Source organism: Procambarus clarkii, chromosome 54 (genome assembly GCF_040958095.1).
Source record: "Procambarus clarkii isolate CNS0578487 chromosome 54, FALCON_Pclarkii_2.0, whole genome shotgun sequence".
Lineage (NCBI taxonomy): Eukaryota > Metazoa > Arthropoda > Malacostraca > Decapoda > Cambaridae > Procambarus > Procambarus clarkii.
In genome coordinates, this window is record NC_091203.1 from 10,894,535 (window position 1) to 10,910,546 (window position 16,012).

A 16,012-nucleotide genomic window follows, 5' to 3' on the forward strand; every position below is an offset into this window, starting at 1 on the left:
CAAAATACTTTTCCTCCTACAGGCTGATAGCACTAACATAACACATCATAAAAATCTATTAGTGATAAGAAGATCACAAAACACATAGAATCACAGCGTCTATATAACCCTGGTCAACATGGTTTCAGTTCAGGGTGCCTTTTCCTATTACAATTGCTGGACCACCATGACGTGGCCGTAGATGCCCTGAAAGAAACAAAACGCAGACAAAATATGCACAGATTTCTCTAAAGCCTTCGACAAATGTGACCATGGTGTTATTGCATAAAAAATGCGCTGAAAGGGAATTACTGGAAAAATAGGAAAATGTATCTTCAATTTCCAAACTAACAGAACCCAGTGTTTATTAGTCAACAAAGTAAAATCCGAACCATCTACCATGAAAAGGTCAGACTGCCAGGGGCTGGTATTTCTTCCAGTAAACTCATTTTCATTCTCATATCGGACATACACAAGCACGCAAACTACAGGACCGTATCATCCTTTGCAGACGACACTAGGATTTGTATGATAGTTGACAACATAGAGGACACAGCAAACCTCCAAACTTATGTAAGTGAGGTCTTTTGGCTACATACAATAATTTAGTATTTAATGAAGATGAGTTCCAGCTTCTGCACGTTGGAAAAAATGAAAATATAGCAACGGAAACCACGTTCCAAAAGCAGTTAAATCATACCATAGAACGTAAAAGCAATCTAAAAGATTTGAGAGTATTCATAGCTTAAGACTTTACTTTTATTGAACACAATAAAGTACCCGTTACTTTATTATTATCCAACCTGTCATGTAAAAAAAGGAGAGGTTATATAACAAGAAAGTTTCAAACAAGGGATGCGGAGCCAATGATGAAACTTTTAAAGAGACAGTGCTCTCTAGAGTGGAATACTGTTGCAAAATAAAAGACCCTCTCAGAGCTGGAGAAATTCCTAACATAGAAAGCGTGCAGAGAGCCTTGATTGCTAGAATCTACTCAATAAACCATCAAAATTACTGGGACCAACTAAAAATGCCTAAATCTATAGTCTCTAGAGCGAAGGCGTGAGAGATACATAATAATTTACACGTGCAAAATATTAGAGGGGCTGGTCCCAAACCTGTACTCAAAAATAACATCACATGAGACCAGAAGGCATGGCAGGATGTGCAGAATACCCCTGATGAAAGCAAAGGTGCAACAGGTACTCAGAGAGAGAACTCCATCAACATAAGTCGCATGAAACTGTTCAACACGCTTCCACTACACATATTGAGCAAAACTGGCCGACCCCTCACAGTGTTAGAGAGAGAACTAGATAAACATCTCCAAAAGGATACTTGATCAACCAGGCTGTGATTGATACGTCAGACTGAGAACAGCCGCATCTAACAGCCTGGTTGACTAGACCATCAACCGGAAGTACTGATCAGAGACCGGGCCGCAGAGATCTTGACCCCCGGAATCACTGCAAGGTTAAGGTGACTCATTTAAATTATTTTGCAACATACTAACAGGTCTGGACACACACTTTGAAAAACTCTGGGCAAGTGGATTTGACGTAATTACTACAGCCGGCTGACGTGAATAATTTAATAATTTATATATATATATATATATATATATATATATATATATATATATATATATATATATATATATATATATATATATATATATATATCGTACCTAGTAGCCAGAACGCACTTCTCAGCCTACTATGCAAGGCCCGATTTGCCTAATAAGCCAAGTTTTCCTGAATTAATTTATTATCTCTAATTTTTTTGTTATGAAATGATAAAGCTACCCATTTCATAATGTATGAGGTCAATTTTTTTTATTGGAGTTAAAATTCACGTAGATATATGACCGAACCTAACCAACCCTAACCTATCTTTATAGGTTAGGTTAGGTATGGTAGCCGAAAAAGTTAGGTTAGGTTAGGTTAGGTAGTCGAAAAACAATTAATTCATGAAAACTTGGCTTATTAGGCAAATCGGGCCTTGCATAGTAGGCTGAGAAGTGCGTTCTGGCTACTAGGTACGATATATATATATATATATATATATATATATATATATATATATATATATATATATATATACTTTTAGACACACAACACCCACCAGGGGACTTGAACCCTGGCCACCAAGATGGCAGACACGCACTTATACCCACTGCACTACACTCAGAGCCCTAAAGAGGTGGGAATTCTGGGGTATTTAACTCCCAGACAACCCATCCTCTCCAGGCAATGGTATAGTGAGAGGCAATTGACGTTTTCCATCAAGCCCTATTATATGGGAGAACACGTGGTCCATGCTTAATGCACACACTTACCTAAACACGCAAGTCAGAAAGTATACAAACTTTTAGGCACATAACACCCACAGTGTAGCAGTGTAAAATAATAAAATTTACTCCAATTCTTAAACACTGCATTCTAAACTGTCTAGATAAATCAACATAGTTTTGTCTAACATTGAAAATATATTTACAAATAAATAATAAGTAAGTTTAGTATAATCTTACCGTTGATAATGCAATGAGTTCGAGTCAAATCTTGTGAGAAAATATAGGATGTAAATAAGGCCAAGTCTGCAACAATAAGCGAGGACATATGGCACAGCAGACAGAGGCCTTGCATGTCCCGTAGTTCTGGGATGAAAATGTGGAAGAGTACTGTCACTATGAGAAATATGGCTGATAATATCACCCCAACTGACTGAAAATAACTTTTCACAGTCCCTGCCTTGGACTGAGGAACATGGCATGCAAACGCTCCAGTCATGGAACCTGGAAATATATAAATAATTATTGTAGTGAAAATAATTTGCTTGTTACTTACAGTACGGTTGTAATAACAGATATACAGTGCAACTACTCACCTAGTTGTACTTACGGGGGTTGAGCTATGGTTCTTTAGCCCCGACCAGACTGTAGGAACTTGTGCTTATGTATGGAAGACCGCCTCACGTGGTTTTGATCACAGACGTCGATTTGACCGGGCGTTTTCAGAAAGCCCCGTCATTACGTTTCGAATCCTCGAAACTCCCACAAAGTAACCACAAGATAAGATCAGAGGTCATGATTGATCTTGACCTTGATCGACTAAGTCGATCCTGAAGTTAAATTTGAAGTCACCCTTTGCAAGTAACCGCTATATCATGAGATGGAATACAATTCTTGAAACCCATAAAGATGACCTGGACAATTGCGTCTTTGAATACCACCAAGGAGAGGAATACCACCAAGGAGAGAACAAGACAAATAAACATTATGGAATAATTTTACAAAAATCCTCTCTGTGCTCAAAAATATGTGCCAAGATTGAGTGGACAACAGACAAGAACTAGATGACAAACTAGATGAACTTTTTATGAAAAAGACCACACAAAAAATACTTTAACAACTAAGAACTTAGTCTGGATAAAGAATCAGTCCACGAGGAATCATGTGGATTACCAGATATTTCAAAGAACTTGAAATTCAGCTACCAAAGAAATCAGTTCGCTCGAAACACCGTGTCAGAAAATTTGTACAATAAAGATTCGCAGTGGTTTTATGCCTGTATAGGAAGTAAAACCAAGACAAAAGACTTGGTAGTACACTTGAAAGTTGTGATGAAGCAAGTTATATTAAACGATAAAAAGGCAGTCACTACTTCTTGGTGAATTCTTTACATCAGTAGTCATGGTAAACAGATTTGACAATATCTTAATTCCCACACAGTAGATTGAAGGAGGAGAAAATAAGATGTTCAAGAATATTCACATTATGTTCGGAACAGTCGGAAAGAGCACTGACAAACTGAAGAAATCAGAAGCTACAGGTGTGGAAATTTTAGAAATTTTAAGCCCAGGTATGGATAGAACTGTCTCATGAACTGTGTCTGCCACGTCTCTTATTCAGAAAACCACTAAATCAAGGTCAAGTTTCATTAGGTTAGAAAGATGCAAATGTGTGTACCATCTTTTTAAAGAGCAGAAAGAGTTCAGCAGAAAACTACCGACCAATTAGACTATTCTCACATATCTTCAAGCTTATAGAGAAAATCCTATGGGATGGAATCTTTCATTGTCTCACAGTATATAATCCTGTATCATCAACAGAACGTGGGATGGTTAAAATTAATCTTGCTTAATTAACTACATCATATTTTTGGTAAGGTAATCAATAATTCAGACAAAGGACTACCAGAAGATGTTAAGTATATGGACATCTGAGAAGCTTGAAGTAAGGATAAAGATGAAAGACTCTCAAGGAAATTGCAAGCACTTGAAATACATAGTAAAATAGTAGAATGGATATAACAATCATTAAGGCAAAGAAAGCAAATGGTCTTCCTAAATGCAAATTTATTACCAAAGATGTGTGCTAAATAGTGTACCACAATGTTTCATCTTTAAGCCAACGATTTTAGTTACATAAACCAACGACATAGATGCGAATATTACAAACCACGTCATCAGATTTGCAGACGAGACAAAGATTTATTGTAAAGAAAGGAACAAAACGATATTGAGGCCGTGCAAAGCGAGCTCCGAGCTCCACAAGTTGAGAGATTTGCAAATGCTTTTTAATAATGAAAAATATATGTAGGGTATAACATTTCAAATCATAACGATCATGTCATAAGCAAAAGAATGCAAAAGACTTGTAAGGAAAATGACCAATGAATTAAGATCCACTAGTCAATTAACGCTGTTCAACAAGAAGGAACTGCAGTGCAAGGCCCAACCGAACCGTCAAATGATAATTGGACTTCAGAGACAAAAAAGTGGTTATTCAAGTTTGGAAGTGTCCGATGCGCCCCATCAGCACTATTGTTTCCAAGCATGGATACCATATCTTTAGAATAATAAATTTGATTTGAAGAAAGTTTAACTCAGAACAAAGTCATACCAAAACTTAGTCAACTCACATACAAGGAACGGTCGAGGGCGTCAGGAATACTCCTACCCATTTATGACAAGTCTGATTTCATCGAGACATTTAAAATACTAAACAAAATGTAAAATATTATTCAAAACCACTTCTTTATTAGGTGCAATGTAAACCATACAAGGCTTTAAGATCAAGAAGCTACACTGCAGAACAGATAGCAGGAGATGCTTTTTTACCCATAGCGTAGAATCACATACCCACCGAAGCCGTTGATATCAAGACATTGCCACAGTTTAAAGTTCAGCTGGAAAAAACTCTTCAAGAAAATGTTGGAGACCTTTGATAGACCAGCGGCTTTCTGTCTCTGCCAAGCCCACTAGAGATGGTGGCCCTCAGACAAATTCAGGTACATATTGTCTGTTAGCTATGAACATAAACAATCATTAACATAATTATCTAAACTGTCATTTATTAAATGATCCGATATCACCTGTATTCACCCTAATCTCATCCGTTCCACTTGTGTATAGAAATTGCAATGTATTATAATTATTTTTAATTAAATTATTATTATTATTATTATTATTATTATTATTATTATTATTACTAGCTATACCCGCCACGCGTTGCCGTGGCTCAGTCTGGTTAAATGGAAAAGAAAGATATGAGAAAGTGCACGTTTCTAATATGTTTATTTTCACATTGCTTGTTAGTATACAATATTTTTTATTGTTCCATTGTCTGTGGAGATATATAGATTGTCTGGTTTGCCGACTCTAGAACACGCAACACATATTTGTCCACCTGAGACGCAATCCATGTCTAGATATAAACAGCACAATTCTAAAGATTGGCCCTGAGCTTTGTTGATGGTGACTGCAAACGCCAATCGAATTGGAAATTACAATCTCTTAAATTGAAATGGCATATCCGTTGGAATCATAGAAATGCAGGGAATGAGGACATCTTCACCCTTGAAAGGTCCTGTCAAGATTGTTGCTTCTTCGACGTTGGTGATTATTTTTTTTACTGCAAGCCGCTTGCCGTTGCAAAGCTTTTGCTGGTTGATATTTTGCAACATGATAATTGGCAGGCCGCTTTTCAATTGCAGTACGTGCGGTGGTATCCCTGCCAGATCGAGTGAATTAAAAAAATCTGTTGGATAATTCAACGCTTCATCTGCTTTCACAACAGTGTAGACGGATTTGAATGTGTCTGCCTAACTTTGAATGTTAGACTGAATAATTTTGTTAAGTTCGTAGACGTCTTTGTTTTGGCCGCAAGAATAGCTCGTTCACTTAGCTAATCGTGATTCTTATAATTGGTTTGAATATTGGGAAATACTTTTTCAATCAATTCTTCTTTGGACATCACTAAATTACAAAAGTTATGAGTCAATGAAATTCGTCCTGAGGACAGATCAACAGGCACGTTTCCGTTCCCAATTTTCTGAAATTAATCTGAGAATATCTCAATTGATGGATCGTTTTGCGGCTGGACACGCATATTTGTAGTTAATTTTAACGTCTTTACATGGTGCCACAACGTAGAGTATTTCAGGAAAGCATTTATTTCGTCTTCTGGTGTCGCTCGAGGAATTACAGGTAATGTTTACCTCAAATCTTCTGCAAGCAATATTAATGCATTCCCTAATGGTCTGCTGTTTCCACACAAATCTTGCAATGATCTATGAAGAGCATCGAGCGATTTTTTGTGGGCCATTGTGCATCCATCACAAACAATAAGTTTGCAGTTCTGCAATACTTTTCCCATACCGGAGGCTTTGGAAATGTTGCACGTGGGAATTTCAATGAATTGCATGTTCAATGACAGTTTCAAAGCCGAATGTGCAGTTCTTCAACCTGGTAGCAATATCGCAGCTATTCCGGAAAACGCAAGAGCTAGACTATGCCATTTTGAGATCGAATTGATGCCAGAATCAATCTAATTAGGAATGTTTCATCAGTTCCACCTGGCGCATCTAAGAAGATTTCTCCAAGCCCGTTATTGACAGTTTTAATTGTTTGATCGTAAATACCTTTTTCCTCAAGTGTTAGCTTAGGAATATTTGATTGCGCATACGACAAAAGATCACCCGTGTTATAATTTTTTCCATGACGCAATTCTACATCGAACGAAGCAGCAGCAGATAAATTCGATGATGGAATTCCCAATTGATTGAGAACTTTTTTCGCGATTTCTAAGCACAAATCTTCATTCATTATCAACGCTTCGTAGTAAATTTCTGCTGTGAAATCCATATTCATATTTGAAATTTCCTTGCGTATTCGACGGACAATATCTTCAGCCATGTGAAATTTATGCTTCTCCCATAAATCTGTTGGAGATGAAGGAGAGCAGGCGGTCAATATGATGGCAAACTATGCACGAATTTGATTTGGATGTGACGTGTTGGTCGCGTCATTAATGCATACATCCCAGTGTTGGTCGTTCTCCAATAAATTCAGAGCTTAACATACACTACGGAAAGTGGCACGTGAAACACCGTTGACAAATCTCAATTGCTCTTGGACCGGGTACATTTACCAGCAGCATGCGAAGAAAAAAGCATTCATCTTGACTGGGATGCACGGTGTACAGTCTAGTTTTCGTAGTTTGTCTGAATATGGCAGGTTGTCCGTCGACTCGCTCTCCTCGTTTACGTCATCCAAATAATTTTCTACTCGTATTCCATGTGTAATATGTAGGCACTTCCGAATACAGCAGTGTTTTCCCAAACTCGTCATTTTGATATAACGTGAAGAACGCAGTTAACGTTGTAGCAGGTGGATTCATAGCAATTTGTGGTACATATGCAGCTATGAAATAAGTGCGTTGTTCATTTCCTTGTTTTCAAAACAAAAAATACTAACGAAATATTTCAATTCAAACGCAGATCAATCAACACAGCTCAATTCCGCTGCCAATTTCAATGAAAAATAAGAAGAACAAATAAAAAAACGAAATGAAAAAATGAAAAAATAAAAAATAAATTATACTCACGAAATGAACGGTATAGTAAAGAACACACCTCAATTCCAACGTAGTGTTACGCAAAATAATTAAATCAAAATGAAAATCAATCAAACATCTATGAAAATTCAACTTAATAATGCAATCGGAAACATAAAACTGGAATCGTAACATACTTAGAATAGAGTGTGTTGATTTTACATCCAACAGATGGCGCTGTTTAAAAAAAAAATTACCTATCACAGGTGTGGCAGCTATATATTACCATATATAAAAACACGCACGTATTCAAATGGAACATGGTGTCAAAATTTCAAAGCAATCTGTGAAGAACTTTCGGAGATTGCAGCGTGTGAGAATCCTCTAACGATCAAAATAATCCCTGTTATTGGGCCTTGCATAGTAGGCTGAGAAGTGCGTTCTGGCTACTAGGTACGACATATATATATGTCGTACTTAATAGCCAGAACGCACTTGTCAACCTACTATGCAAGGCCCGATTTGCCTAATAAGCCAAGTTTTCATGAATTAATTGTTTTTCGACTACCTAACCTAACTTTTCCGGCTACCTAACCTAACCTAACCTATAAAGATAGGTTAGGTGAGGTTAGGTAGGGTTGGTTAGGTTCGGTCATATATCTAAGTTAATTTTAACTCCAATAAAAAAAAATTGACCCCATACATAATGAAATGGGTAGCTTTATCATCTCATAAGAACAAAATTAGAGAAAATTTATTAATTCAGGAAAACTTGGCTTATTAGGCAAATCGGGCCTTGCATAGTAGACTGAGAAGTGCGTTCTGGCTACTAGGAACGACATATATATATATATATATATATATATATATATATATATATATATATATATATATATATATATATATGCGGAAAATCCACAGAGAAATATGAAATGAGGTGAACGTTTCGGCTTTGTTAAAGCCTTTGTCAACACCAGACTGACTGACTGACTGACTGACTGACTCAGTCAGTCTGGTGTTGACAAAGGCTTTAACAAAGCCGAAACGTTCACCTCATTTCATATTTCTCTGTGGATTTTCCGCATAAAATGATCAGTGTTTTGTGATCGTCAATTGCATATATATATATATATATATATATATATATATATATATATATATATATATATATATATATATATATATATATATATAACTGAAAACTCACACCCCAGAAGTGACTCGAACCCATACTCCCAGAAGCCACGCAACTGGTATGTACAAGACGCCTTAATCCACTTGACCATCACGACCGGACATAATGAGGTGATAGCCGAGGCTATATGAACCACCCCACCGCCGGCACTCGGATAGTTATCTTGGGCATAGCATTTTACCAAATCACCTCATTCTTTGGGGCACACGTGAGGAACACAAATGCGAACAAGCCTGAATGGTCCCCAGGACATATGCAACTGAAAACTCACACCCCAGAAGTGACTCGAACCCATACTCCCAGAAGCCACGCAACTGGTATGTACAAGACGCCTTAATCCACTTGACCATCACGACCGGACATAATGAGGTGATAGCCGAGGCTATATGAACCACCCCACCGCCGGCACTCGGATAGTTATCTTGGGCATAGCATTTTACCAAATCACCTCATTCTTTGGGGCACACGTGAGGAACACAAATGCGAACAAGCCTGAATGGTCCCCAGGACATATGCAACTGAAAACTCACACCCCAGAAGTGACTCGAACCCATACTCCCAGAAGCCACGCAACTGGTATGTACAAGACGCCTTAATCCACTTGACCATCACGACCGGACATAATGAGGTGATAGCCGAGGCTATATGAACCACCCCACCGCCGGCACTCGGATAGTTATCTTGGGCATAGCATTTTACCAAATCACCTCATTCTTTGGGGCACACGTGAGGAACACAAATGCGAACAAGCCTGAATGGTCCCCAGGACATATGCAACTGAAAACTCACACCCCAGAAGTGACTCGAACCCATACTCCCAGAAGCCACGCAACTGGTATGTACAAGACGCCTTAATCCACTTGACCATCACGACCGGACATAATGAGGTGATAGCCGAGGCTATATGAACCACCCCACCGCCGGCACTCGGATAGTTATCTTGGGCATAGCATTTTACCAAATCACCTCATTCTTTGGGGCACACGTGAGGAACACAAATGCGAACAAGCCTGAATGGTCCCCAGGACATATGCAACTGAAAACTCACACCCCAGAAGTGACTCGAACCCATACTCCCAGAAGCCACGCAACTGGTATGTACAAGACGCCTTAATCCACTTGACCATCACGACCGGACATAATGAGGTGATAGCCGAGGCTATATGAACCACCCCACCGCCGGCACTCGGATAGTTATCTTGGGCATAGCATTTTACCAAATCACCTCATTCTTTGGGGCACACGTGAGGAACACAAATGCGAACAAGCCTGAATGGTCCCCAGGACATATGCAACTGAAAACTCACACCCCAGAAGTGACTCGAACCCATACTCCCAGAAGCCACGCAACTGGTATGTACAAGACGCCTTAATCCACTTGACCATCACGACCGGACATAATGAGGTGATAGCCGAGGCTATATGAACCACCCCACCGCCGGCACTCGGATAGTTATCTTGGGCATAGCATTTTACCAAATCACCTCATTCTTTGGGGCACACGTGAGGAACACAAATGCGAACAAGCCTGAATGGTCCCCAGGACATATGCAACTGAAAACTCACACCCCAGAAGTGACTCGAACCCATACTCCCAGAAGCCACGCAACTGGTATGTACAAGACGCCTTAATCCACTTGACCATCACGACCGGACATAATGAGGTGATAGCCGAGGCTATATGAACCACCCCACCGCCGGCACTCGGATAGTTATCTTGGGCATAGCATTTTACCAAATCACCTCATTCTTTGGGGCACACGTGAGGAACACAAATGCGAACAAGCCTGAATGGTCCCCAGGACATATGCAACTGAAAACTCACACCCCAGAAGTGACTCGAACCCATACTCCCAGAAGCCACGCAACTGGTATGTACAAGACGCCTTAATCCACTTGACCATCACGACCGGACATAATGAGGTGATAGCCGAGGCTATATGAACCACCCCACCGCCGGCACTCGGATAGTTATCTTGGGCATAGCATTTTACCAAATCACCTCATTCTTTGGGGCACACGTGAGGAACACAAATGCGAACAAGCCTGAATGGTCCCCAGGACATATGCAACTGAAAACTCACACCCCAGAAGTGACTCGAACCCATACTCCCAGAAGCCACGCAACTGGTATGTACAAGACGCCTTAATCCACTTGACCATCACGACCGGACATAATGAGGTGATAGCCGAGGCTATATGAACCACCCCACCGCCGGCACTCGGATAGTTATCTTGGGCATAGCATTTTACCAAATCACCTCATTCTTTGGGGCACACGTGAGGAACACAAATGCGAACAAGCCTGAATGGTCCCCAGGACATATGCAACTGAAAACTCACACCCCAGAAGTGACTCGAACCCATACTCCCAGAAGCCACGCAACTGGTATGTACAAGACGCCTTAATCCACTTGACCATCACGACCGGACATAATGAGGTGATAGCCGAGGCTATATGAACCACCCCACCGCCGGCACTCGGATAGTTATCTTGGGCATAGCATTTTACCAAATCACCTCATTCTTTGGGGCACACGTGAGGAACACAAATGCGAACAAGCCTGAATGGTCCCCAGGACATATGCAACTGAAAACTCACACCCCAGAAGTGACTCGAACCCATACTCCCAGAAGCCACGCAACTGGTATGTACAAGACGCCTTAATCCACTTGACCATCACGACCGGACATAATGAGGTGATAGCCGAGGCTATATGAACCACCCCACCGCCGGCACTCGGATAGTTATCTTGGGCATAGCATTTTACCAAATCACCTCATTCTTTGGCTTGTTCGCATTTGTGTTCCTCACGTGTGCCCCAAAGAATGAGGTGATTTGGTAAAATGCTATGCCCAAGATAACTATCCGAGTGCCGGCGGTGGGGTGGTTCATATAGCCTCGGCTATCACCTCATTATGTCCGGTCGTGATGGTCAAGTGGATTAAGGCGTCTTGTACATACCAGTTGCGTGGCTTCTGGGAGTATGGGTTCGAGTCACTTCTGGGGTGTGAGTTTTCAGTTGCATATGTCCTGGGGACCATTCAGGCTTGTTCGCATTTGTGTTCCTCACGTGTGCCCCAAAGAATGAGGTGATTTGGTAAAATGCTATGCCCAAGATAACTATCCGAGTGCCGGCGGTGGGGTGGTTCATATAGCCTCGGCTATCACCTCATTATGTCCGGTCGTGATGATCAAGTGGATTAAGGCGTCTTGTACATACCAGTTGCGTGGCTTCTGGGAGTATGGGTTCGAGTCACTTCTGGGGTGTGAGTTTTCAGTTGCATATGTCCTGGGGACCATTCAGGCTTGTTCGCATTTGTGTTCCTCACGTGTGCCCCAAAGAATGAGGTGATTTGGTAAAATGCTATGCCCAAGATAACTATCCGAGTGCCGGCGGTGGGGTGGTTCATATAGCCTCGGCTATCACCTCATTATGTCCGGTCGTGATGGTCAAGTGGATTAAGGCGTCTTGTACATACCAGTTGCGTGGCTTCTGGGAGTATGGGTTCGAGTCACTTCTGGGGTGTGAGTTTTCAGTTGCATATGTCCTGGGGACCATTCAGGCTTGTTCGCATTTGTGTTCCTCACGTGTGCCCCAAAGAATGAGGTGATTTGGTAAAATGCTATGCCCAAGATAACTATCCGAGTGCCGGCGGTGGGGTGGTTCATATAGCCTCGGCTATCACCTCATTATGTCCGGTCGTGATGGTCAAGTGGATTAAGGCGTCTTGTACATACCAGTTGCGTGGCTTCTGGGAGTATGGGTTCGAGTCACTTCTGGGGTGTGAGTTTTCAGTTGCATATGTCCTGGGGACCATTCAGGCTTGTTCGCATTTGTGTTCCTCACGTGTGCCCCAAAGAATGAGGTGATTTGGTAAAATGCTATGCCCAAGATAACTATCCGAGTGCCGGCGGTGGGGTGGTTCATATAGCCTCGGCTATCACCTCATTATGTCCGGTCGTGATGGTCAAGTGGATTAAGGCGTCTTGTACATACCAGTTGCGTGGCTTCTGGGAGTATGGGTTCGAGTCACTTCTGGGGTGTGAGTTTTCAGTTGCATATGTCCTGGGGACCATTCAGGCTTGTTCGCATTTGTGTTCCTCACGTGTGCCCCAAAGAATGAGGTGATTTGGTAAAATGCTATGCCCAAGATAACTATCCGAGTGCCGGCGGTGGGGTGGTTCATATAGCCTCGGCTATCACCTCATTATGTCCGGTCGTGATGGTCAAGTGGATTAAGGCGTCTTGTACATACCAGTTGCGTGGCTTCTGGGAGTATGGGTTCGAGTCACTTCTGGGGTGTGAGTTTTCAGTTGCATATGTCCTGGGGACCATTCAGGCTTGTTCGCATTTGTGTTCCTCACGTGTGCCCCAAAGAATGAGGTGATTTGGTAAAATGCTATGCCCAAGATAACTATCCGAGTGCCGGCGGTGGGGTGGTTCATATAGCCTCGGCTATCACCTCATTATGTCCGGTCGTGATGGTCAAGTGGATTAAGGCGTCTTGTACATACCAGTTGCGTGGCTTCTGGGAGTATGGGTTCGAGTCACTTCTGGGGTGTGAGTTTTCAGTTGCATATGTCCTGGGGACCATTCAGGCTTGTTCGCATATGTACCTAGTAGCCAGAACTCACTTCTCAGCCTACTATGCAAGGCCCGATTTGCCTAATAAGCCAAGTTTTCATGAATTAATGTTTTTTCGTCTACCTAACCTACCTAACCTAACCTAACCTAGCTCTTTTTGGCTACCTAACCTAACCTTACCTATATATATAGGTTAGGTTAGGTTAGGTAGGGTTGGTTAGGTTCGGTCATATATCTACGTTAATTTTAACTCCAATAAAAAAAAATTGACCTCATACATAGTGAAAAGGGTAGCTTTATCATTTCATAAGAAAAAAATTATAGTAAATATATTAATTCAGGAAAACTTGGCTTATTAGGCAAATCGGGCCTTGAATAGTAGGCTGAGAAGTGAGTTCTGGCTACTAGGTACGACATATATATATATATGTATATATATATATATATATATATATATATATATATATATATATATATATCATACATAGTGAAAAGGGTAGCTTTATCATTTCATAAGAAAAAAATTATAGTAAATATATTAATTCAGGAAAACTTGGCTTATTAGGCAAATCGGGCCTTGAATAGTAGGCTGAGAAGTGAGTTCTGGCTACTAGGTACGACATATATATATATATATATATATATATATATATATATATATATATATATATATATATATATATATATATATATATATATATATATATACATATATATATATATATATATATATATATATATATATATATATATATATATATATATATATATATATATATATATATATATATATATATATATATGTCGTACCTAGTAGCCAGAACGCACTTCTCGGCCTACTATGCAAGGCCCAATTTGCCTAATAAGCCAAGTTTTCATGAATTAATATATTTTCTCTATTTTTTTTCTTATGAAATGATAAAGCTACCCATTTCATTATGTATGAGGTCAATTTTTTTATTGTAGTTAAAATTAACGTAGATATATGACCGAACCTAACCAACCCTACCTAACCTAACCTAACCTATCTTTATAGGTTAGGTTAGGTTAGGTAGCCGAAAAAGTTAGGTTAGGTTAGGTTAGGTAGGTTAGGTCGTCGAAAAACAATTAGTTCATGAAAACTTGGCTTATTAGGCAAATTGGACCTTGCATAGTAGGCTGAGAAGTGCGTTCTGGCTACTAGGTACGACATATATATATATATATATATATATATATATATATATATATATATATATATATATATATATATATATATATATATATATATATATATATATATACATATATATATATATATATATATATATATATATATATATATATATATATATATATATATATATATATATATATATATATATATATATATATATATATATATATATATATATATATATATATATATATATATATATATATATATATATATATATATATATATATATATATATATATATATATATATATATATATATATATATATATATATATATATATATATATATATAGGTCGTCGAAAATCAAGCCTTCAAAAATCAAATCATGCCCTCAATCAAGTCAGACGAGACGCTGTCCTCAGGGCTGTACACAACCATTTCCGTCCCCTTTACCCATTCATCCGATCGTGCTACAGTGGGGACTCTAAGCTTCTTTTTGGGGAGCATGAAATAAACTCCTGTGAAGGTGTCCAACAAGGTGACCCCTCAGCCCCCCTCCTTTTCTGCCTAGCTATCAAAGAGGTCACTGATAGTCTGACAAGCGAGCTAAACATCTGGTACCTGGATGATGGCACTCTAGCTGGAACTCCGGAAACCATTTTGGAGGATATAAGGAAAATCCAGGAGCAGGGAGCAGCCTTAGGCCTCATTCTCAATGCATCCAAATGTGAAATAATCTCCCGCAACCCAGACATCACTGGGCAAATACAAAATGTTCTTCTAGACATTCTCGTTGTCGAGCCACCGGACTGCACTCCCCTGGGTGCCCCCATTGGCCCACGAGCAATCGAGGAGGTCCTGGCTGCAAAAATCACTGACTTAAAGAGAATGCTGGACAGGATTGACAAGATTGATGCCCATGATGCTCTCTTTCTCCTTACAAGATGCCTGTCTCTCCCTAAGTTGACCTACTTTCTGAGATGTTCTCCATCCTACAGCAGCCCTAAGTTAAATGTGTATGACACCCTTCTGAGGTCCATGCTGGTGAAAGTCCTGAACCTGCCATTGGACGACTCTCAGTGGGAGCAAGCAACCCTTCCTGTAAGATTCGGCGGCCTTGGTGTCCGCACAGCCTCCCAAATTGCTCTACCAGCCTTCCTTTCCTCCTCTCATGCATCGCACGACCTCGTCAGAGATATTTTACCTGTAACCCTGAGAGATTCAGCAGGAATACACGATCCTGCTTTCACTG

General features: G+C 39.9%; 1 protein-coding gene across 1 annotated transcript in view; it reads right to left on the reverse strand.

Annotated features, from left to right (window-relative positions):
- LOC138349767 (G-protein coupled receptor Mth2-like) overlaps nucleotides 1-16,012 on the reverse strand; it is a 249,037-nt gene that overhangs the window by 7,244 nt on the left and 225,781 nt on the right. The window contains exon 4 of the mRNA XM_069305104.1: nucleotides 2,510-2,773. Within this exon, the coding sequence (XP_069161205.1) occupies nucleotides 2,510-2,773 (264 nt within the window). The remainder of the gene's footprint in view (nucleotides 1-2,509; nucleotides 2,774-16,012) is intronic.